The 23,711-nt window shown below is 46.8% G+C and overlaps 2 protein-coding genes across 15 annotated transcripts in view; one reads left to right on the top strand and one right to left on the bottom strand.

Moving 5' to 3' along the window:
- The window catches only part of Cnnm2 (cyclin and CBS domain divalent metal cation transport mediator 2), a 141,526-nt gene extending 134,783 nt beyond the window's left edge, over window positions 1–6,743 (top strand). For both annotated transcript variants that reach the window (XM_028874674.2, XM_028874673.2), the window contains 2 exons: window positions 297–481; window positions 1,118–6,743. In XM_028874674.2, the coding sequence (XP_028730507.1) occupies window positions 297–481; window positions 1,118–1,327 (395 nt within the window). In that variant the 3' untranslated portion in view covers window positions 1,328–6,743. The remainder of the gene's footprint in view (window positions 1–296; window positions 482–1,117) is intronic.
- A 4,399-nt stretch (window positions 6,744–11,142) lies between these two features.
- Window positions 11,143–23,711, bottom strand: part of Nt5c2 (5'-nucleotidase, cytosolic II) — a 132,774-nt gene continuing 120,205 nt past the window's right edge. For 7 of the 13 annotated variants that reach the window (XM_037206310.1, XM_028874677.2, XM_028874679.1 and 4 more), the window contains 13 exons: window positions 22,732–22,823; window positions 22,539–22,596; window positions 21,450–21,543; window positions 20,376–20,429; window positions 18,590–18,673; window positions 17,736–17,777; window positions 16,657–16,764; window positions 16,353–16,419; window positions 15,378–15,548; window positions 13,738–13,789; window positions 13,571–13,631; window positions 13,262–13,438; window positions 11,143–12,592 (listed from right to left, as the gene is read on the bottom strand). In XM_037206310.1, coding sequence (XP_037062205.1) covers window positions 12,359–12,592; window positions 13,262–13,438; window positions 13,571–13,631; window positions 13,738–13,789; window positions 15,378–15,548; window positions 16,353–16,419; window positions 16,657–16,764; window positions 17,736–17,777; window positions 18,590–18,673; window positions 20,376–20,429; window positions 21,450–21,509 — 1,110 coding nt within the window. In that variant the 5' untranslated portion in view covers window positions 21,510–21,543; window positions 22,539–22,596; window positions 22,732–22,823 and the 3' untranslated portion in view covers window positions 11,143–12,358. Of the gene's footprint in view, window positions 12,593–13,261; window positions 13,439–13,570; window positions 13,632–13,737; window positions 13,790–15,377; window positions 15,549–16,352; window positions 16,420–16,656; window positions 16,765–17,735; window positions 17,778–18,589; window positions 18,674–20,375; window positions 20,430–21,449; window positions 21,544–22,234; window positions 22,460–22,538; window positions 22,597–22,731; window positions 22,824–23,711 lie in introns of all 13 variants that reach the window. The other 6 variants (XM_037206322.1, XM_037206312.1, XM_037206324.1 and 3 more) reach the window with 2 other exon arrangements.

Raw genomic sequence — 23,711 nt, 5'->3', positions numbered from 1 at the left:
GGGTTCTCCCCCTGTGAGGCGGGTTCTCCTGTGAGGCGGGTTCTCCTCCTGTGAGGCGGGTCTCCTCCTGTGAGGCGGGTCCTCCCCCTGTGAGGCGGGTTCTCCTCCTGTGAGGCGGGTTCTCCTCCTGTGAGCCTTTCTTTGCCTTTCTACCCGTCCTGGGCCTGACACAGCTGAGACCCATGTTGTCTGCCGGAGACATGGTGTGCGCCAGTGTAATGACGTTTTATTTGGAGTAGTCACCCCGCTGGCTCTATCTACAGTGCTTTCAAAGTTGTTTCTTCTCCCTTTTCTAGGTGAGAATAAGTCACCTCCTCGCCCCTGTGGCCTGAACCACTCAGACTCTCTCAGTCGAAGCGACCGGATTGACGCCATGACACCAACCTTGGGGAGCAGCAACAATCAGCTCAATTCCTCATTCCTCCAGGTCTACATCCCGGATTACTCAGTACGAGCCCTCTCTGACCTACAGTTCGTCAAGGTGAGTGGGGGAGGGCTGGCTGGCTGGCTGGCGGGTGTCGCTCACTTCCCTGACAGCTTGTCCACTCCCCCAGGCTTCCCTTTTGCTGTCAGAGCACCCCACCTCCCTCTTCTGGGCCAAGCACACAGGCTGAAGAACACACTGGTCCCAGTTCCATGCCATGAGCAGCCATGAGCAGTCACAGCAAATGCGGTCTTGGCGGGGTACAGGAACTGGAGATGAGGGAAAGAGCGGTTCTCCGAGTTCTCTGGGGCCCGTAGCTGGTGACTCAGGGTGGCCTGGAAAGCACCACGAGGCTGCCCTCTGCCCTGGAGCCATGGCCTTCTCTTAGTCTGAAATAGACATCTTCTGGAGACCAAAGCGACTTTCACTGTGAAGCTGCTGCTGTCCACCTTTCTGGGCTCCGAGCATACAGTTCAGATGTAGAAATGGGTCTAGTGCTGAGAACTGACTGGATTGCTGGAGTCAACTTGAACTTCAGAGCTGCCCGGTTTCTACTCAAGGATGATTTTCTCCTAGAGCTCTGGGCCTTTGGGGGTGTTCAGTGTGTGTCTTGGGGGTGTTCAGTGTGTGATGCAGAGAACCTAAGAATAAGTGCTGTCTCCGTTTGTTTTCTGTGTCCTCTTCTGGCCCCAGATCTCCAGACAGCAATACCAAAATGCCTTGATGGCATCCCGGATGGACAAAACCCCTCAGTCTTCAGACAGTGAAAACACTAAAATCGAATTGACTCTTACCGAGCTGCATGATGGGTTGCCAGACGAGACAGCCAACTTGCTCAATGAACAGAACTGTGTGTCGCACAACAAGGCCAACCACAGCCTGCACAGTGAAGGCGCCATCTAGGGCTGCACGGGCCCCTCGTCCGTCCGTCCGTCCGTCCGGCCTCCTGGCCTGTCTGACCATGACTTCCCACAGTGTGAGCTTGTCCGCCATGCTGCGTCCTACAGCATTGAGACCAAAGACTTTGCCCCTTTCCCTGGCGGCCGCAGAGGATGGCAAGCTGTGAGGACGGCATGGGGCGGGTGGAGACCAGACTCTCGGCGTCGACAGCTGGGGCATGGCTCTCAAGAATTCGGAGACAGACTTCTTCTGCCCAAATAGAATCATGTTTATTTTTTCAGTACCTTTTATCATTTCTTTCCTCCCTCAATTTGCATGAATTTAAAAATTGTTTTGTTTATTTTTTTCAAGAGATCATGTTTTTGTTTTTAAGTGTCTTTTGCAGAGTTCTAAGTTGGTCTGTCTGAACTAACTCTGCTGTGATCCCATGATGTAGCCCTAACAGGATGGACTTGCCCGAGTGGCCTTCCTCGGCTGTCCCCAGGAAGGATACCTTCCCTCCGTGTGCCGGTGGGTGTCGCTGTCCAACTCGATGGAGGAATGAAGAAAACCATGTCACTGAGGAACGTGCCAAGTCTGTCGTCACTGTGGGCGTCAGCAGAAGCTGCAGACGCCCCTCTGCACATAGTGTTGTTTCGAAAATATGTTTAACTGTGCCCCTTTCCCTCAGGAAGGGTTAACGTTTGTTTGGGAATGTGATTTTGCTCCCACCCTAAGGAATTTTTATCACCAAAATGAATGTTAATGAATTTTAAACCCATGGTTTATCATTGGCAAGAGGCAAGTTGACTTCATCCACATTCCTGTAACCTGGGGTGGTCTGGGGCATCAGCTGAACCACCCCCACCTTCTGGGCCCTCACTCTTGCTAACCCAGGCTGCTGCTCCAGGTGCCACATGGAGACCTTCCATGGGGCTCCTGAATGAACACGCGGTGTGCGGCTCCGTGAGTGCCTCTTTCCCACCAGGGTCTGTGTATGATCGGAATGAGGCCGGGCTGGGGGGCTGTGTGCTTGGGCATTTCTAGACCTGTGTTTTTAATGGAAGTCCATAGAGCCAATTGTCCCCGCCCCCCATCTTGTCCCTGAGCTGTAGGACCCACAAGTGGCCCTGGCCCTGCTCGAATGCCTGCCTCTTGCTTCAGATGTGGCCAGTGCCAGAGAGGCTGCCCATACAGCCAGAGTCAGTTTGACCCCAAATGGATTTAGAAACCAAATGTGTGTTTTGACTGTCTCCTGTGTGTCTCTGTCTTATTTTAATACCAAATTTACCATGTGTTGTGAAATTCCTGCCAGCGGGTACTGTTTGGGTGACTGAATCCTTAACTAGCTTGTTTGTTTGAAGTGGTTACCTGTGTTTGCTGGCAATACTCATACGCCGAAATGAACTCCTGACCATAGTGTTCAATAGGATTCTCACTACCCAGGTCACTGCTGGAGAAGAGAGCCTTCCTGTGCCCGGGCTTCCTGCCCAGGGAACCCTAAGGCTCAACATCAGCCGCCTCCCTCAGGTAGGAGGTCTGTGAACCCCAGGTTGGGCTCTGGGAGGGTGACATGTTGGGTTGGTCTCCTGGTAGATAGTTGGTGACTCTGGAAACATACGTGTGTGTGCTTGCACTTGTGTGTGTGTGTGTGTGTGTGTGCACGCTGGGAATGGACCCAGAGCCTTGGGCTTGTGTGGCAAGCGCCCTACTACACCTGGGTTTGGGCCTCTGGTGCCATGTCCACTGACAGTGTTAATTCTGGGTAGTGGTCCTGGAGTGTTCTCAGAAGTACCATGCCTGCCAGAGAAGGGCTGGCTTCACTTAGTGGCCTCTAAAGGAGCTGAGTGGCCTGTTCCCGGTACCTAGCCTGCTACCTTGGGATGAAGTTCCTACCATATGGAACCCCATACTGTGAGTGCCCCTTTTCAAACACATCCAGGTGAAAACAAAATCGATTTACCAAGGAGCATCATGTGTGCAGATGCTCGCTCTCCGTTTGGCCAGGGCCGGGGCCTCTCCGACAAGCCTCCGCCTGGGCACCTCCCTGAGGCCTGAGGCGGCAGGAGCCCCCAAGGCTGTCCTGGTGAGTGCTCTCCTCTGCACGCCAGCCTCAGGCACTGTGCACACCTGCCTCAGGCAGCCCTGCTGCCGGAAGGGGCCCCTGGGAGAGAAGCATGCTTGGTCCCTTTCCAAGCTTTGCTGTTTGTAGATCCTAGAGATGTGTGAGTCTGGGGAGCTGAGCGAGCGTCACTCACCGCCTCGTGTTGTAGCTAACTGCAGTCTCTTAGGAAGGAGCTGGGAGTGGGGTTCTCAGATGGAGACTGCAGCCAGCCAGCTTTGCGTTCATGTCCCGTTCGTGAGCTAATTATCTTTGAGTCCTCACTCAGTTCTAAAACCCAGGAATTCGGAATAGTTCCTCCCTGGATCCCGAGTGCACGAAGGTAACTGGCTAAGTTCAGCTGCTCTGCGGAGTTCTTGACCTTCCAACAGGGCTTGCGTCTGAGTGGCCAATTCTTCAGCTCTCCCCTTTCCCAGACTCCTTAGACAGCTGAAGGAGAGGCACTGGCTCTTTGCCCCTCTGGGCCAGCAGCATCGTCTTGGCGAGGAAGGGCACATACCATCTGTGGCCTGACCCCGTGGGCTTCCCACCAAGAAAGACTGGCGAGCAATGGAATGGCCATGCACAGGGGCCCCTTCCTTGTAGCTCTGGCCTGTTGTCCTCCCAGGCTGCTGCACGACCAAACATGGAGGGAGGAGGGGTAAGGCAGGCAGGCAGGCCAGACTCGGGTTGCTATGGGCCTCCCCCCTGCCCACAGTGCCAGCCAGAGGACAGGGCAGCCTTGTGTGCAGCTGTGGCCAGGACGTTCACTGTAAATGAGGGTACTTCCCTCCACTGCCCACTGCTGATTCAACTCTTGGGAAAACAGAATCCTGAAGTTTCTACATGAGTACTGGGGTGCTAGTCAACTAGATTAAACTTTGGTTCTTAATTTGAAGGTGCCTCCTCTTCCATGCTCTCTGTGGCCGTGGGTGACCTCACGTGAAGGGAGCTGAGCCCCACACCACTTTCTCATGTTAGTCCAGGAAATGTGTGCAGGTGTTCAGGGCAGAACTTCACACTGACAGGAACACTGTGACAAGTCACCTGGCCACCCCCAGCTCCGTACAGCTGAAGGACTGGCTTTTCCAAGTCTAGGAAAACATGGCAGGTCCAAAGGCGTTTCCCTTCAGAGATGAAGCAACAGGACTTGAAGTTAAGCAGGGACCATGAGCTTCTGCCCTCCAGTCATTTGGGTGAAGGAGCAAACCAAGTAGGTGCTGAGTGACTGAGCCTGTGTCCTGGCTCGTTAAAACACACGCGGGCACCTCTGTCCCCTGAAGGCTGCCAGGGGTCTGTGCCACAGTCACTGTGCCTGGAGCAGGGGATGAGGTCCCCCGGGGTGAACCCAGGCAGGTTAACTGGTGCACCCTACACACCTTGCTCCCTGGACTAAAGAGCAGGCCGGCAAGGGCTGACTTCTTACAACCCACTGTGTGGCCTAAACGCCCTGGGAGCTTGCTCTGACCCAAGGTGTGCTTTCCTTGTGAGGGGCTGGGGGCTGGTTTAGGCACTGGAGTACCAGTGTGCCCTCTCTTCCTGGGGGATCAGGCTCCTTCCTGGGCGGTTTGCTTCCATTCTGAGCCTAGGCTTGTGGTGCGTCTGTGCAACGTGGACAGCTGGGTGAGTTGTAGGCTAGCCCAGAATCAGGAGGGGTTTAGAGATGTAGAGGGAAGTGATTGTGGGGGATTGGGGAGTTTTTCTCGTACAAATTTATCAATGAGCAACCTACTCAGTGGATTTTTATACCTCAGGGCCATTTACTTTTGTGTTTGAGTGGCTGATGGGTTCATGGAGGTTCGCTTGATTCTCCGTGAGGGATGAGCGGTGTTAGAAGGCTGAGCCTGCTGTTAGCTGCTCTCCAGCCTGGGATGAGCAGGCCCTTCCTCCAGCAGAGTCCATGCTAATTCACTGGCTTTCCTTCTGGGGAGTCCTGTCACCCTCCCCCCGGCCCACCCCAGTCAGGCAGAGGGTGCAGTCCTTCACAGCAGCTGAGGACCTTTGTTTCTTGGTTCCCTGTGACTGACGCAGCTTGGGCAACCCTTTTAAACTAGAGACATCTCAACTGTGATTGTTTTAAATGCCTTTTGATGGGGAATGCCAGGCGGTACTTGAAGCAATATCAAAATGGCAGGAGAGTCGGGTTCTGGGGGTTTGTATGTACACAGCTGTTAACACATGCAGCAGGAGAGCTGAGGGTCAACAGTGACTTCACGTAAGGATGACTCAGGTACTGTCTGGCCTCATTTGGAAAGGCACCAGATTCTCATGTTGCTCACATCTGATCCACATAGATTTGCTTAGGCGGATGGAATCTTCCAGAATCACTCTAAAGAGAACTATCAAAGGGGCCGAACAGACCCGAGTGCCTGCTCTTTCCGGAGACTCCGGTTTCTTACATACAAACAGCTGGGTCCCAGGCCCCTGGAACAGAGGGAAGTAGGGAAGAAGGAGTCTTTGGACTCATGCCCTAGACTGCCCCTGCCTAGCTTCTGATTCACTACTACCCATGTCTCGTCTACTGTGAAGAGTCTATCAATCCATTGACTTATTTTTGCAGTCCTTTAAATCCACAAATGTATATGCTTTATTTTATATTATTTATTATGTACATATGTCTCTTCTGTTAGTATGTCGTCTGTGACTGAGACACTGTTCTGAAGCCCTCACCCACAGGGCCTTGGGTTCTGTTGTCCCTTACTGGGTGAGAGGACGGTGGTATTTTTTTTTTTTTTAAGGAAAAACAACTGTATTGCTGCTCTTCCTCCACGCTTCTTTCATCGCCCTACCCCAGCTCATTCCTGATGGCCAGTATCTGAGAGGTAGGTGGCAGCAGATCTTCTCAAGTCTTCGTGAGGTCCTGCAGAAGTGGCCCTGTGTGGTGGTAGCATGTGGCTCCTTGCTCATCACTACCCAAGCCACATCAGTTTCCTGGTCCCTAAATGATGGCCTCTACTTCTCACCTACCATTGTAGGACCTATCTATCATGGAACCTGCCTCTTCCTGGTGTCGTGGCCCAGTTACCAACATTGCCTTGGGCCTAAAGCAAGCCCTGCTTTGCCCGGTGTTCCCACCCTCCTTAGCTATACCCGCTGTATCCTGGTGTCCATGTCGTGCATTTGAGCAGTGGCATAAATGGGAAGCTGAACCAGCACAGGTCCCGTGCACAGGCGGCACAAGCCGACTGTCACTATGGATGCGTTTATAACTCAAATGTTGTAGATTTACAATACCTATTTATTTTGTATCAATTTATTTGTAAATCTTGTGATTGTTTTTAAAGGTTTTGTTTATTCTATTATTCTATTTAGATAAATGATGTTCTGTCCACCCTTCTAGCAGATGTGTGTTCCCTCTTTCCTCTGTGTAACACCAACCATTTTGTTTTGTTCAGCCTTGGTCCCCTCCCCAATCACATGGCTGCACTAGTAGGAAAGCCTGGGCTGGATCACTTCAGGGCATCTCCTTTGGACAGACACTGCAAAGTCTGACATCCAAGTTACAGCCCGGTACAGCTGCTTCTGGAGTGGCCGCCCCAGCAGCCACTCCCTGGAAAAGGCAGAAGCAGCCACCCAGCTTGCTGTAGACCCTGCTGCCCTCCTGACACACAGCAGCCAGGCACAGGAAGAGCTAGGTTGTCCTTGGCGGCGGCCTCTCAATGGTCTTAAAGATGAGAACTGCTCTGTGGTCCTCTAATCAGAGAGGAGGGTTGGCTCATGGGCGTGTGACCCTCAAGTGACACACACGAGGTACGGAGGCACATTAGATGCACTTCAAATTAAGAACGACCCTCAACTTTTGCTGTCACCTCAGACCTCTTCCTTTGGCCTCTCCCCACTCTGTTGACAAGACCCACAACACCTTCTGGCTGAAGTTCAAGGTGCGTGGTGACCCACTACTTGACTGCCACTTCTTTTTGTTTTTATTTTCTGTATTTTCCATCCCAAACGATCCCACGCTCTGAGGATCAAGCCTCGAGTGGCCCCTCCAGAGTCCCGGCTGTGCCTGGTCACGACGGTCAGTCTTAACCCTTGTCCTGGGCGGGAACATTTCCATGGAGTACTGGCGAGACCGACTTTAAACCTCTCTCTGACCATGAACATTTCCTGAAGGGGAAAGAATGCACCTGTATCCAGTGTCTGGCTCCTTTTCCCTAGACTCGGCACAAAGTCGTAGGGAAGGAAGATGGCGACCACACATTCCCTTCGGCGACCTGCTGTGGTTGAATTTTCATTAGATCAGTGCTGAGCTGGGTAGAAAATGCCCCAGAAGGGGCAGTTCTGTGACGACCCTGTGCGACCCCATCACACCTGGGCCAGTTCCTTTCTGCGCTTTACTGAGCTCAGAGCTTCGAGGAAACAGGCAGCCAGCAGAAGGAAGACACTCGAGAGGCGGCAGCGCTAACTTCTGAGCCTGGCACTGACCTCGGGCAACTTTACTTTGTGCTTTTGTGTGGTACCCAGGGCCCCTGACATGCAAGGCAAGGGTTCTACCACTGGGCTACAGCCCCACCTATTTTTACAGATCTTGAAAGCAATGAAATCTAATGAGACGCAGTCCTCATTAAAGCCCCAAAAGTTTACTCTATTGGATTGCTGACTGGCTCTTTTGCTATATGATTGCTTTATTTTTTCTCCGAGGGCCTCACATCTGTACTCCTATTTCTAGGTACAAGTGATCAGGAAGTCCTAGGATAAAGGAACTGTTATGTGGCCCTTGTCATTTGTCCTGGCAGATGACCAGATGAGGGACACGTTTCTGAGGGGAATGAATGCTGGGCTGTGGTGAGAGGCTTCCTGCTGTTATGTTAGTGCTTCTGAGGTGCTGAAAAGACAGGAAACCCCAGGCAGGTGTCCTGAGACTCAGCCATTTCTCTCTGGAAATGGAAAACCCCACACCCACAAGTCCAAGGTTAACTCTACTGAGAACCTCTCAGTAAGGAATGGCCATTTATTACAACGTTCAATGCTGGGAAGGTTTGCTTGGCAAACTCTGAGGAACTTGAGACTTGAAGGACCATCACCGTCTCCATGGGGACAATGTTCACGGCACACAGGCTCATTACCTCAGTCCAGTCCCCATGTCATCTACAGATCCTTGGGAAGAGTTTGGTGTGAAACAGCTCCTGATCTTACTCTAGCAACAGGATGGAGTTTGGGACCCTTACCCTGTGTGAAGAAACATCAAGTGGCCAGGCTCAAAACTGTGAATTTTAAGTTGGAAAATCCCATGACTTAGACATGTGGTGTACAAGTATGCATGTCTGTGACGGTGCTCAGACTTAAGTCAGGTGTGATTTTATGTTGTGGCTCTAAGAGGAACTTAGGGGACTGTGTCCACTCATGCATCATTTTAGTGGGGATGAGTGCTGAGAAATGTGTCATCAGGCGACCTCATGGAAACCGCATAGCATGTACTTTCACAAGCCACACATTACATGTAACCTTATGTGACTGCATCAGCAGGCCATATAACCTTGCAGGCCATATAACCTTATAGGCCCACCGTGATAGCCATGGTCTGTTGTTAACAGACACGCTGGTGTGGCATGTGGCTACATTGTATTTCTTGCAATTACAGTGTTTTCTCAGACATCTTCATCACACTGTTGTTGCCATATGAGGAGAAACAAGGGAAACTGAGGAGGAAAAAAGCTGTGACTTTTGTAAATGAATATTCTTTCTAAATGATCTGCTTTCTGCTATTTCTGCACAGCAGTGGGGGGGTAAATTTTTGTTTTCCTGTTAGTGGAGGTGTGTGGCAGTGTGACTCTGCGGTGTCCACAGTGGAGGTCTGTGGCAGTGTGACTCTGCAGTCTCCACAGTGGAGGTGGGTGGCAGTGTGACTCTGCGGTGTCCACAGTGGAGGTGGGTGGCAGTGTGACTCTGCAGTCTCCAGGCTGTTTTTTGGCTGTTGTACATGTGTACATCATCTATGGGCCTCACTAGCAGGGCAAACTTGTTTCATCTTTGATAAGGATTGTAGTCTCAGGCATCCTCAGATGTACGGTTAGAAATTGTTCCCTCTGAGGAAAAGCTGTAAGAGAAGCTAATAGCCTAGTAACGAGAAGGAACGCCGTGAGAAACCGAGTACCAAGGCCCTAACTCTCAGCCTCACGGGAACGGGGCTGCTGAGGGATGGCGATGACTTCTGCATGTCATTTTCCCACCATCAGAAAGAGGTCAACGAGTTTCCATAACATGGAATGTGGGCCACGTTCATGTCCTAATACAGACTGAAACATGCAGTTGTTTATCTCAGGCTATTCGTGGTGAATAAGCAGAGTATTTTAAAATGTCCAAGAAGCCTCGGAAAAATTGCAGGACTTTAAAGTTCTTAAACAAGTAAGCTTAAGATTTAGAAACATCTAAACATAGACAAGCTACTTTTAAATCTGAGATGTAAGTGCATATAGCTTTGCAAGTGGCTTTCTAAAAACAATGTGACTCAGGGTTTGTGTAGCCCAGTTTTTCTATTTAAAACAAAATTTAAAAAGCATCTTGGAGTAGCTTGACGGGGGTGGCAGCTTACTATAGATCTCAGCAGACCTGTACTTACGGCAGACAGAAATCTTGGACATAAAACAAACACTGAACTTTCTCTGCTTCAAATGGTTTCTGGGGCGCTCTTGGAGAAGTGTGCACGGTCAACTCTCCAGCTATGGGACCCTGCCCAGGAAACACCGGGATCCCTAGTGCCACACACACTCCAGGCCTGGAGTCCAGTCTAGCACTGAAGAAGGGATTTTTGAATTCTGATGTTCTATAAAGCCTGAAAACTAAGCAGTGTTTACAAAATCCCTAGAAAAGGTTCTCGAGAATGATGGAAAGTCTGCCACTGTTGTCATCTAAGTTATTCAGGTTTAAGAAAACAATGAAGCTGGGCGGTGGTGGCACACACCTTTAATCCCAGTGCTTGGGAGGCAGAGGCAGGTGGATCTCTGAGTTCGAGGCCAGCCTGGGCTACAGAGTGAGTTCCAGGACAGCCAGGGCGTTCACGTTTTATATTTTCAACTGTCCAGTCACAGCGGTTCAGTCACCTGCCATGCAGACTGCCAGCACATATCGAACAGGGGATCATCCGCTGCTCCCTCGTGGAGCCCTAGCTCATTAGCAGCCCCCTCTGCGGATCTGAGGAAAATGTGACTCAATGGGAATTCTCCCGACTGTGCACTCTCCATGCAGTCCCCCAAGTCATCTGAGCACACTGTCAGAGATACGGCACAAAGGAGAGAAAGCAGAGCAGAGCAGTGTCCACCTCGGCTCTAAGGGAAACTGAGGAGTGTGCGCACTGCAGCTGTCAGGTGCCACAGAGATGATCTGGGCCTGAGAGACTTAACACTGTGACACCAACCTGAATGACAACAGTTTGTAACGAGCATGGCGGCTATCAGAGTCTCTACATTTTAAGGACAGATCTAACTGTCCATGCACATGGTCCCGAGATAGCAGTCAGAATGCTGTTCCTTAGTATGACCTTCTCTAAAGCCGCAGCTAGTGGAGTCGTGCGGCCGCAGGCCTTGGCTCAGAACACTTGCTGAGCTGTGTTCCATCCCTATCAAATGGTTACTTTAAAACAAGCCGGCCATGGTAGAGCACGCCTTTATCCCAGCACCCAGGAGGCAGAGGCAGGCACATCTCTGTGAGTTCAAGGCCAGTCTGTTCTACACAGGGGTTCCAGGACAGCCAGGACTACATAGGTAAACTTGGTCTTTAAAAAAAAAAAAAAAAGCCAAAACCTTGGTGAAAAAATCTTTATACCTATGAAACACTGTACATAAAGCATGTTCTTTAACTAAAAGTGATACAGATATAGTTAGCAATTTTGAAAATGTCATTTCCCTTAAGAGATGCCAACCCTAAAGCCACCTGAGGCCCAACACAGGCTGTGACAGTTGACAGTTGTACCTCACACGGGCAGATGTCAGCATTAGCCATACACTTCCCTGAGCTCTAGGGCAGCCAGTACCCTAGTGACCAGGGCCAAGAATGGAAGAAAAGAACTGAGAGTTAAAACCCTTCCAAGTGTGAGTGGGGCACCTCCCCGCACTGGCAGGCAGTCACGTGCCTTCATATTCACAGGCTCTGGCTGTATTCAGAGCAGGAAGTCATTTCCCGCAGGATTCTCAAGGGAACAGACTCTGACTGTACCTTTTGCTCTAGCGCCCCTTCCCGTCTGTGTGGGAGGAGCAGGACGTTCCTGCAGCCCATGCCGATGAAGGCAGCACCTGCTGTTCTCTGCGAACCTTTCTAGCTTCACCTACATTCCCCAAAAGGATTGTTTTCATATAACAAAAAGCATTCATGCTACCAATCTTTAAAAATGTAGCAAGGAGGAGGAAGGACTTCTGCCTCAAATTCAAACCCCTCCAGTCTAGTCTAGAATCACTTTCCAGCTCGGAAACCCACAAAGGCACCACACAGCAGCAGCCTGGCCAGGGCCACAGAGGAAACCCAGAAGCTAACGGAAGAAAACTTGACCTGACAGAGGACTACACTTGATAATGAACACAAGGTTTCTCTCCACTGACGGACAACACTGTATGACACACTGGAAAAGTGGGGTTTGTAGGAACACGGCACTGGGGCTCACCTCTTCCCACCAGGCTCTAGGCTCTGCAACCCTCTCCTCCTACCCTTAGTGTATGCAGAGGACACGCTGATGAGGAAGACAGACAGGCAGACACTATGACAACCACAGGGCGCCATCTGCGTGCAGCTCCGCCTGACGTTGTCCCTGTCCTTCCTACAGCTCTGCAAATCTGCAGAGAATACAGATACACAAAACTGAAGTGAGTAGCTATGATTAGAATTATTTAAAGCCTTCAGAAACTTTCCAAATGTACTTTTGATGAGGTCCTCCCACCCTCCCTAATAGAATCCAAACAAGGCCACCCTTGCCCCGTGAGTCCTGCCAGACTTGTGGATGGGTGCTCAGGTTTTAGTTTGCCTCCTTATTCCTCTTCCTCCTCCTCTTCATCATCATCTTCATCATGGCAGTGTGTAATCTCCTGGGGAGCCAGTGGAAAGAGGTTGGGGGGCTTAATCTCACTAATGGACCTTGTAAGCTGGTGCCGCTTGTAGTCGGTGTCTTTGAAATCCACGGAGGTGCGGTTCCGGGTGGCGAGAGGAGATTCCATCTCGTTGATATCCACGTGTGTGTGCTCCACTGTTGACTCATGAGGCATCTAGAACAGAGCAAAGGCTGAGGCTACAGACGCAGCAAAGATAAGCGCCGCCTGAATCCTAACCTCTTTCGTCTCCGGTGTCTGTATGAGTTAAATCTACAACGGCAGGGACAGACGCACCTAAGCTGCCTGCGTTGTTTCCTGCAGACGAAAATGAATAAAACCGAAAAACCTTACCTTTTATTTTTATACTCCCTAAACCGGTCCTGAAACAGAGCAGTTTCGGGACGACACATGAAAACATTTATTTCAATCAGTACTAACAAAGGAGTCTCTCAATGTAGCCCTAACTCGGAGATTGCTCGCTCCACCTTCCAGGTACTGGGACTAAAGGCTCGCACCACCACACCTGGCTGTTTGTAAACACAGGTCTCCTGTGGTTGAAGATGGCCTTGAACTCCCAATCTTCCTGCCTATGCCCCCACTAAAGCTGAGATTCTAGGTATAAGCCACCACATCCTACCCAAAGGAGGCAAGTCTTCACTGTGCAGTGTAAGTAACTTCAGAAAGTCCTGTTATATTCAGAAGGTTTCTATCGTGGTCTATTTCCTTACTAACCACGTAAGCCATGCGTGGTTCCCATACAAATTGTCTCCATGTCACTCCACCACACTGGTTGCAGATGTGACCCAAAGGCACATCCGACCTGTCAAAAACAGCTTTACTCACCAGGACATGGGCCGCTCTGAAGAGGTAGCTGAAGGGGTAGTACAGCAGGTTGATGAAGGACGCTGCGTAGAGATCAGCATACCGCATCACTTGACTGGCAAAGAGCGTCTGCCGGGAGCCACTGCGAAACAGGCTTCCCATCATCCCATAGCACATGTCCATGTCATGAGTTACTTTCTACAAAAAACAGTCCTCAGCTTATTCAACTAGTTTGTTACCAGCTACACACAAGTCCCTGCATAAATCAGAAACGTAGAGATGATTTGGACAACTGATTTTCCACATTTATCCCAAATCCCATCTGGATACCTTAATCCGTCTCTGGATGGAACTAATGTCTGGACGCTCATTGCTACTGCTGTCGAGGTGCCTGGGGACAAAAGGAAGCACGGTGAAAATCTCGAAAGGAACACACTGTATTCCTATGTTGTTCGTTCTTGAAAAGGTAGGTGGGTTTTTAGAACTGGGAAACTTACTTGTAGAGTTCAGCCAAGAAAATATCCAAGCTCTGAAGTTCTTCAAAAAGTGCTAGTTAAAGTTTGGAAAGGAAAAGAAAATGTTTTACATCAATCAAGCAAAAGCACCTAGCTTTTAGGTGACATTTCAGATGTGACAAAGAGCACAGTCTGGGCTTAGCATGGCCGAGTCAAGCACATCAATCACCCGGGTCTCCCTCAGGGGAGCTTACTGACACCCATGTGGACGCCGCCAACGGCAGACCCCACAATCTCCTATCTGAACGCCAGTGACCACAGCCCCCCTTTCAGCCATGTCTGATTGGGGCTTCTAAAGTACTACCTTCTTCTCCTTTGGGGGCAGGCACCAAAGCAACTATTGACAGTCTGACTTTTAAAAAGTTGATGTTTGTGTGTGGATGTGTGGGCTCGCACGTGCCACAGTGTGGGAGAGAGACAGTCCCCATGATGTGGATTCTGGGGACTGAGCTCAGGGGACGCTCAGCAGCAAGCACCTCCACCAACAGAGACATCCAGCCGGCCCCATTTTTAGAAAACAGGACTAAGAATCAGGTGACTTGTCCAGAGTGGCAGATCAACCAGGACTTCTAAAACCTCACAGGAGGGAAGCTTAAAATGTGTAGACAACAGGAGCAGCAACAGGCAGCATGAGCTGCATGCTCCTGAGTTCCCCAGAGAACCAGGACCTAGTTTAATCTACTGCACAGAACATGGTTTCTTCCACCATCTTTACAGTCAAGAAGAGTCATTCAGATTCGGTTCTGTCACTGAGAAGAAAAGCCATCATTTCTATTTTATTTCTATGTGTACTACATCAATTGGGACTCACCAGCTTGGAGACAGATCTTATTGTTATTCCCATTTTCCTATGTGGGAAAATAAGGCTTAAGGTCCACACAGATTTTGGGTAAAGGAACCAGTTCCCATCAACGTAGGCCCAATTGGCAGAGTTGGTAACTATTACCACAGTGAGGGTGATAGCCCAGGACATACAGATGGAGAACTTGCATATTCAACACCTTTATGCAGCTCCCTGTACCCCAACTGAAAGGTGTGAGCCACACACTGCACACTGTGCAGCTCAGTTTAAGAGGGAATTTGGCTTCTGTCTTCACAAAGAGCGGTGATTAGCATTCAGAGCCATTAGCGCCCCAGAATCACAGCTCGGGAGTGTCAGAGAGACTGAGACTACTGGATGTGGTTGGAGAAACATGGACTGCAGACCAGAGTCGCGGTTCACAGACTCTTTTTTTTTTTTTTTTTTTTTTTGGTTTTTTGAGACAGGGTTTCTCTGTGTAGCTTTGTGCCTTTCCTGGAGCTCACTTGGTAGCCCAGGCTGGCCTCGAACTCACAGAGATCCGCCTGGCTCTGCCTCCCGAGTGCTGAGATTAAAGGCGTGCGCCACCAACGCGGTTCACAGACTCTTATGCACACATATATACCTGAGCAAGAAGTGTTCGTGTGTATGAACAAATTCTAGAGCTGTGTGGAACGGCAGGCTATATGAGTGGTTAGGGTGTCCACTTGATGTCTTGTATACAAAGTAATGGTGTTTATCTAAGAGAACCGAGTCAGAGTTGTCATGTAAGATACACACTGGTTGTGGCAAAGACTTGAAAGTAAGAGTGACAGTTCCTTACAACTCTTGTCAGTCCAGACGTGGAGCTCTTGTGCAAGCTCAGGGATCACCAAGAAAGTTCTCCACCCCTGCCGTTTCTTTGACTTCAAAATATCTCCAAAAATGTGGTCTCCAATGTACAAAATGTCTTTCCCCTTGGCTCCCAACAGGTCACAGATTGTATCAGAGGAACCTAAAAGGAGTGAATGAGAAAAATGTTTCTACATTAAAGCATTCAGAGCAGCAAGCTATATACTACAGAAATGAATAGTTACGGGAAAGAGGAGCCTTTCCTAGAGACCAAGGTTCACTATTCTTTGTACAACCTAGTCAAGACTTGAAGCCCTCCTCCGCTGACCAGAGCTCTCAGTAAGAAGTCTAGTCAGGCAATGGTGGTGCACACCTTTAATCCCAGCACTTGGGAGACGGAGGCAGGAGGATCTCTGAGTTCAAGGCCAGCCTGGGCTACAGAGTGAGTTTCAGGACAGCCAAGACTACATAGAGAAACCCTGTCTTGAAAAAACAACATCAAAATACCACAGCTGGGCTGGAGACAGAGTCCAGTGGTCCAGTGGTTGTTTAGAATATGAGAGGCCTAGTCAATCCTCAGGACCACCAAAGGTACCATAACCATTTTCCATCACAGGTCTCTCCTTAAGTTGGCTTTATTCCACTATTTCTGACTCTTGACATTAAATGCATCCACATGGGCTTCTTGAAAGTCCTTAGAGAAGAAAGACACCCAAATAGTTGCAGAACCCTGAGACAAGCCCGCAAAGGAGGACAGAGGATCTTCTCAGTGACAATGAAACTCGACCCCTTGACTCTGGTCAGCAGACTGCTGACCTCAGAAGACGACAGTTCTGGTCCTGAAGAACTATATGGCACTGTGTTGAAAGACCACGGAACTGTCCAGAGTCAAGTCTTAAGGAGCACGTTAACGAAGACCGCACTCACCGTGCAGACGTGTCTAGACACAGGGAAACCTACAGCTCACCTCCTGAGTAGACGATGCCATGCTGCAGGGGGCCTGTATAGGTACCGATTTTCAGTTTTCCAGTTTTCTGAGCAAAGAGAATAAAAACTGTGAAATGCGCTGTCGTTTTATCACAATGTCTACCCATGTTGCTACTTGACCCAGGCACTGATTCTCTTCAATTAGTACTTTGTTGGGATACTTCAGTTAAGATCAAAACGTCTAACTTTAAGAAGAGAAATTATGGCCATTAAGATAAGGAGAGGGAAGCAGGCAAAGAAGGAACACAAAGGCTAATGTATCAGAACATATCGTCTCAACTTACAGTATCCACCTGACGTAGTACTGTGCCTTCTCCAAAAAAGAGTGGTTTCCGTGCATCTACTAAAATCAGATCGAAGTAAGACTGCCATGGCCGGTGGGAGCTCCCAGGCTGGTGGGACAGAGTCAACAAGAGTCAGAACATCACCGCACACCAAATACTTAGTTTTACTCACACACAAGGAACTTAAAAATAATGAAGTTTTTTCAAAACTGACAGGTAAAAACAATAAATGGCTTTGATAAACAACAGTTTAAATTATTCTCAGGAGTATAGTAACTTATTTCCCAATACTTTCAAACACAAAATATTTAAAAAAAAAAAAAAAAAAAAAAAAAACTAGGCAGATACAAGCTACAATTCAAGAGACAGACTGAGAGGGGCCCATCAGCACCAGAACTAAAATACAGAAGGCAGCACTGGGAGAAATCCCACTTGCTATTAAAACAATGGCTCTAGGTAGCCACTGGCTTCAGCTCATTGCAAAGAAGACATTGTGCTAACACTGTGTTCTGAGATGCTGTTAGCCAGCATGAAGAGCACTGTACACTGTAATTCTGGCATTTACTGAAGCTTATTTATGGAAGTCTAGGGACTTAAAATTCTCAAGTGTGCGACGAAGTTGCAATGTCTGTTTGTTAAGCCTGAGCATAGTCATACTACAGAAAGACTTCTAAAGACCAAGGTTAACTGCTTTCTTGGGCTAACACTCATCAGTAACTAATCTAGAAACTGCCAAGAACATTCACATTGAAATCTGTTTCTTTTTAACTAGTATCACCCTCAATCTACAATTCTACACAACAAACAACAATTCTGCTTAAGAACTTATTCTGATACTATTCATACAGACCACATAAATGTTCATTTTATTTCTAGCTAATAAATATTTAGATTATCAAAGATTTTTAATTCTGGTAGCCCCGGATTACTTCCTTTAATGCTGATTAAACAATGGGCCATCTAAAACTAGGACTTTTCTAGGTGGATCCTGGCCATTTCCTTCCTTTTCTAAAATATTCTAAAATGATTAAACATATTCATTATTAGTTAACAAAGTACATATTATATTACTGTAATACCTTGGGTCCATGTGGGAAATCAAACAGGTAAGTCATGATTTTCTGTGGGGGGGAGAAGAAAGATCCATATATGACTTTTGCATAAGATGTATACAAGCTTTTTTTTCCAACATAAGATTCACCACATTCTTGTTTTCTCTATAGCTTATGAAATCATGGCCGGGGAAGTTAAAAACTGATGCTTCATCAGGCAAAAAGGTGGCTGGCTTCTCAGGAAGACTATGAACTTCTAGGTACTTATGTATGTAGTCACTCAGCTGCCCCTCTCCAGCTCTCCTGGAAACCATGTGGAGGTAAGAACACTGAAGAAAAGGCTCAGAGAAAAGCAATGCCTCACATGAGATACTACACTGCCACGTCACTAGCAGAGAACTGGGTTAGGGCAGAACTTCCTGCTAGAACCATTAACCTATAATTGCACCAGCAAAAGTAAGGTATCTAAATTTGGTCTGTGTGGTTTTTTTTCCTGTATCCTTTAGTCATGATTTTTTTTAAAATTATTAAAAATAAAAGATGGTAAATTTCAATAGCTAAGATTCAAAACCTTGTCGTATCACCTCTCACTATAGGACTACCAATATCAAGGGGTATAATGGAAAGGGTGTGATTTCTCAGATCTAGATAAATAGTGTTCTAAAAAGGCAGAAAAGCCATTCTATCAGCACAAATCTATTAAATAACTCTCCAAATTAAAATCTTTAAATAGCCACCATGAAAGTAAAAAAAACGAATGCTCAGGAAATGAAGGGACTCCAGCATGTCCCTTATCACACACTCAGAGGCTCCAGTGTTGTCACGGTTCTTTAGGTCAATGCCCTTCCCTGTGTAAGCAAATGAAGACATTAAGTACTTACATCTGTGTATTTATAGTCACTGTTAGTGGCAAGAAACACTTTCCCTACTTCCTTCATCCGGCTCAGAAGCAATGGCAATTTCCCCTGAAACGGTGACAAAATACTTCAGTGTTGTGTGTGTACAGTTTAGTCAGAGTGGGAGTCTGATCAAATATGAATAGAGTAATTAAGTTTTTTAAGGATTAGTTGGTTGGCTTCAGAATTCTGTGTTTAAAAGGCCACATTATTAGGTTTTTAAAGTACTTATATATATATATATATATATTACATACTTTACATAGGTCATAATAAGTATATGGTCACTAACAAAAGATCTTTACTATCCTCATGTCTGCTTCTGGAAAGTTTAAATTACTGTGTGATTCCTCAAGTATAGGATTTAAGTATGCTAAAGATCAGAAGTTGATTTTAAACTGTACCAAAATTCTATACAGAGATTATGAGATAGTCCACCACACACACTGTGGCTTTAGAAAGCACTTTGCAGAATAAAGTGATGGATGCAGGTGCTACCTAGAAACACCCACACGCAACTGAAGAGATGAGCAAAGTGTAACAACCGATGTGCCTAGCAACAAAAACACCCCTTCCTCCTCTTCTCAAACTGTTCAACTGTTCAGTGTTCCTTCCTGAAGCAATAAGGGAAGGAGAGGTCAACACAAGGGGACAGGACAGTGACACAAATCCTGAGAAATTATCACTGCATTCTGCTTTTACTCTATAGGAAAGTAAGTCATTGCATCTTGGGACTCTGTATGTGTATAGATGGGTTTTTTCTTAATTTATTTTTAATTATGTATCTGTGTGTGGTATGTGGACATAAGTGTGGGTGCCTGTAGAGGCTGGAGGCATTAGGTCTACCAGGAGTTGGAGTTGCAGGTAGTTGTGAATCTACCTGATATAGGTGCTACGACTTGAACTCGGGTCTTCTGAAAGAACAGAAAATGCTCTTAACCACTACTAACTCTCCAGCCCATGGGGAAAAATTAAAAGACAAAAACAAAAACAAAAACAAAAAAAAAAAAAACAACCAAACCAAAAACCAACCCAAAACAGTTCTGAGGCTCATACCTAAGACCCTGCACACACTAGTGCTCTACCGCTGAGCTACACTAGTCTATTACTTTGTTTTAAACAATTTTAGCCTCACAGAAAAGTTGTGATTACACACAAACACACACACACTTCCAATGCATTCCTTATAGTAACATTAACACTGTAGCATAATTATAAAAAATTTTAAAACATTAGTGCAATGCTATGAACTAGAGCTATTTTCAAAGTATCCACTAATATCTAATGTCTCTTAAATCTGTGCTCAACATTCTTTGCTAACAGGGTAAAAACACTTTAACAAGTCACAACCATGAATGTTTTTAATGGATCAATCACAGTGCTTAAGATCTGAGTGTGAGTCTTGGCTATTTACTAACTGTGTGGCCTTCCACATGATGTTTAAGTATTTCTTTATTCCAAAGTGTCTGCATCTATAAAAGAAGTAACAACAGAGTCTAATGTATGGTTCTATGAGGACTAGATAGTATAAAGCATCAATCACACCATGACGACATGCACACGGTGACCCTCAAGCTGCTATCATTAGAGCTAACATAAACTAAACACTGTGTCTTCTTGTTTCTCAGCAAACAGGGAAAACTATTAAAACGACACACTGATAGAGATCTTTGTGATTCCGCTACAAGTATCTTTCCTTGTCTATGTCACAACAAACGGACTCATCACTCACTTCTTCACCATGCAGATTTATTTCCCTCTCAGTACTCACATCTTTGACTACATACTTCTCAAGATTTTCAACCGTCTTTTCCTTAAGGGAGCCCTGGAAGAAAGGAAAAGAAGTAAGAAAAGAGGTTTTTATCTACTTAAAAAAAGGGAGGGGGAGGGAGGTAAGTTCTTGTTCCGTAGCCCAGGCTGGTCTTGGACTCATGATCCTCCTGTCCCAGCCTCCCAAGTGCTGAGATTACAGATGTAAGATATCATGCCCACCTCACAAATTGAGTTTCTTTCTCTGAAACAAAGCCTCATTTTGTAATCCAGGCTGGCCTTGACCTTGTACAGTGTCTGGGATTGTGGGTATGCCACCACACCTGACCTATAAATCTGTTTTTAACTTTTACTAGAAAACTTGTGCTTACTATCAAACAAATAGATCCATGTTTATCAAAGTGAAAAACTTAAAGGACAAAAGAAGACTTTAAATATAAAATTATTCATATTTTAAATTAGAAATTAAGAGACATTTCCTATTAAAGTTTATAGTAAATATCAATCAAGTACTAACTAGCTGATATTATTAGGCAAGTAGGAGTTATTGGACAACATTTAAAAGGGCTGTCATCCACAAAAAACGTAACTATAATTTCGTATACTAAAAGCCTTCTAAATAAGTTTCAGAAATGCAAACAGTAAAATCTAAAACTGAGCCTCAGGACTGAGAAAGACTGTCAGCATAGTCAGACAGGAATAGGAGGCAAATCTCTCTTAACCCCTTTAAGATTTTCAGAATAATTTATTTTTCTGTTAATGTGCATGAGTGTTTGGCCTGCATCATGTCTGTGAACCACATGAGTGCTGGGTGCCCAGAGAGACCAGAAGAGGGCGTCAGATCCCTGGGCACTGAAGTTACAAATGGTTATGAACTACCATGTGGGTGCTGGGTACTGAACTGGGATCCTCTGCAAGAGCAACCAGTGCTTCTAACTTCTAAACCCTCTCTCCAGCCCTCTCCACTTTCTTTTTTAAAAGGAGGCACACTCTGCTCTGTTTCCACCTGCTAAGTTTGTATCACACCATGATCTGTGCCAGAGGAAAGGCACGTAAGGCAGCAGCTTCCAAGTACCTTGTAATGGACCCAGTCAACCGCATCCCTCACATCTTGGAACATGCTCCGGTAGGACATAAAGAGGTCCCCATCTTTAAATCCTGTGTCACAACTACAGAAAAATGAAAAGAACATGACAGGGAATCCAAACGAGAGTAAATACAATGAGTGTCCAAACTGACCAAGGGACTAACAAAGGTTCCACATCACATGGTACAGGCTGTGGTCAACTAGGAATTGCCCCTAATCAAAATTCAGCTGAGCATTATAAATGGCCAGAATATTGTATAGATGGAATATAATAATTGTGAGTAAATACAAGGGGGCAGAATAATATACTGGATGGAAGCTAAAAGGCCAAGGTCCCCAAATACCAAGCTTGTCACTTATAAACAGGTTCTCGCTGAACAGACATTTAGAACAGAGGTTCTTCTACCCCAATCTTTCTGGCATTGTCCCTAGGTACAGAGATGCTGTTCACTTCTATCTGTGACTCAGTTTTCCACCAAGTTTAGTGCCCTGAGTGGGTGGCCGCAGGGAAGAAGTTAGCAGACTCCAGCACAGAAGGCTGCTCCACATCAAGCAATGGCAACACAACTCCCCCAAAAGGAACCGCTAACCTGTGCAGGACTTAGTCAAAACTCTGCTTTCAGAAAAATAAACAGTATTCACTCCTTGATGAAACCTTGCTGGGCCTGGGAATGAAACTAAATGGCCATCCCTGAATGGCTCCTGGCAGCTGCTGTGAGATGAGTTGGGGGTTTTAGTGTAACTCTGCTTGGACAGATAATCACCACACAAACCTCCCACTCAGGTGTCACACTTAGCACCTCTGCTGGCCGTCTTCACTCCCAGGAGAAGCCAATCAGAAGTGGTCCCTTCCAAACATGGCTGCAGCACACTGGCAAGAAGAGGGGCCGTGTGGGAGGTGAGAGCCTGCATGGAGCTGCTGCTGCTGTCCATCTCTCAGGCTGGCAATGTAGCATCTCTCACTAGCACTAAATTCACTTTAGAAAAGCAGAAAAGACCTACAATGGCCAGTTCTCTAAAACCCTGTTCATTAATTTAAAAATCAACTGGATAAAGAAAACTGTAGTACAAACATACCTGGTGTATCTTGGACAATTAGTAAAAAAATCTACGAGGCAGGCCAACAGGTAGGTCTCTGAAAAAGGAAGAATGCATATGAATAAGCTGTAAGTAAAATAATCAAGTTGATTTAATTAGCTCCCTTGAGTAACAACAAGTGGTCCTGGGAGGAAGGACAGACAGCATGTAGAGTAAGCAGAGGGGGCTCTACCTGGAAGATTGAATAATGTGTTCAGAATGTAAAACCGTTCAGTGTCATCTCGTTGGATAAATTTATTTGGATACTGCTCTCTAGTTTCTGGTCTGCAAGAAAATTTTAAGAATTAATTGACATATAAAAAGTTAACATGTTAACGCTAGGAAATAGTCATTATTCAAATTTTTACTAAAACATTTTGATGGCTATGTGCAAGAGTGTTCAGACATTAAATCTGGGCAGCTATGAAGATGACCAGGCTCAGGTGAGCCCTTGAAGAGCCCTCTTCACAGACAACACTCAGGTCCTCAGTGTGCTAGGGGAGGTACATCAAGAACATACAACCCAACATCACTACAATAACGCTGTGAGGAACGGTAAGACTAAGGGAAACCATTCAACTTCAACAGTTTAAGGAAAACAGCTCCTAAACAAGGGGCTCACCCCTGTACTCCCAGCACTGACAGCCTGGTCAGCACAGGTCCTGCAGGCCATCCAGCGCACCACAGTGAAACCCTGTCTCAGAATAAATAAGTCAATAAATGAAATAAAGAAATAAATAGATTCAAAGTAGCAGGAGGTGAATGTGGAGAGAGTGGCAAGGAAAATCCAGAAAGGATCCGTGTAGGGGTGTATTGGCTTCTGTGCCAACACTTAGTGGACATTTGTGCTCCTGAATGAAGTTTAGAACAAAAAGCATGCTTTCCTTAGCCCATCTGAGCTGTGTTTTTCTCTGTTCTTCTTTACTGAAAGCAGGCCAACTTCTGAACTGACCTACTTAACTTGCAAGACCCAGTTCCTATCAGTAAAGTGCTTGTCACCCAAACATGAGAAACTTGTGTTAAGAACCCAATACCCACATAAATGCCAAGCATTGCAGTATGTGCCTGTAACCCTAGCAACGAGGAAAGAAGAGTGGAGACAGAGGAGGGGAATTATCTGGCTACTCATTTCAGACAAAGCAGTGAGCTCCAGAGACACTCTACCTCACAAAA

This window comes from Peromyscus leucopus, chromosome 1, assembly GCF_004664715.2.
Source record: "Peromyscus leucopus breed LL Stock chromosome 1, UCI_PerLeu_2.1, whole genome shotgun sequence".
Classification (NCBI taxonomy): domain Eukaryota; kingdom Metazoa; phylum Chordata; class Mammalia; order Rodentia; family Cricetidae; genus Peromyscus; species Peromyscus leucopus.
Note: the sequence above shows the minus strand (reverse complement) of the source record. Positions and strands in the feature narration are given on the sequence as shown.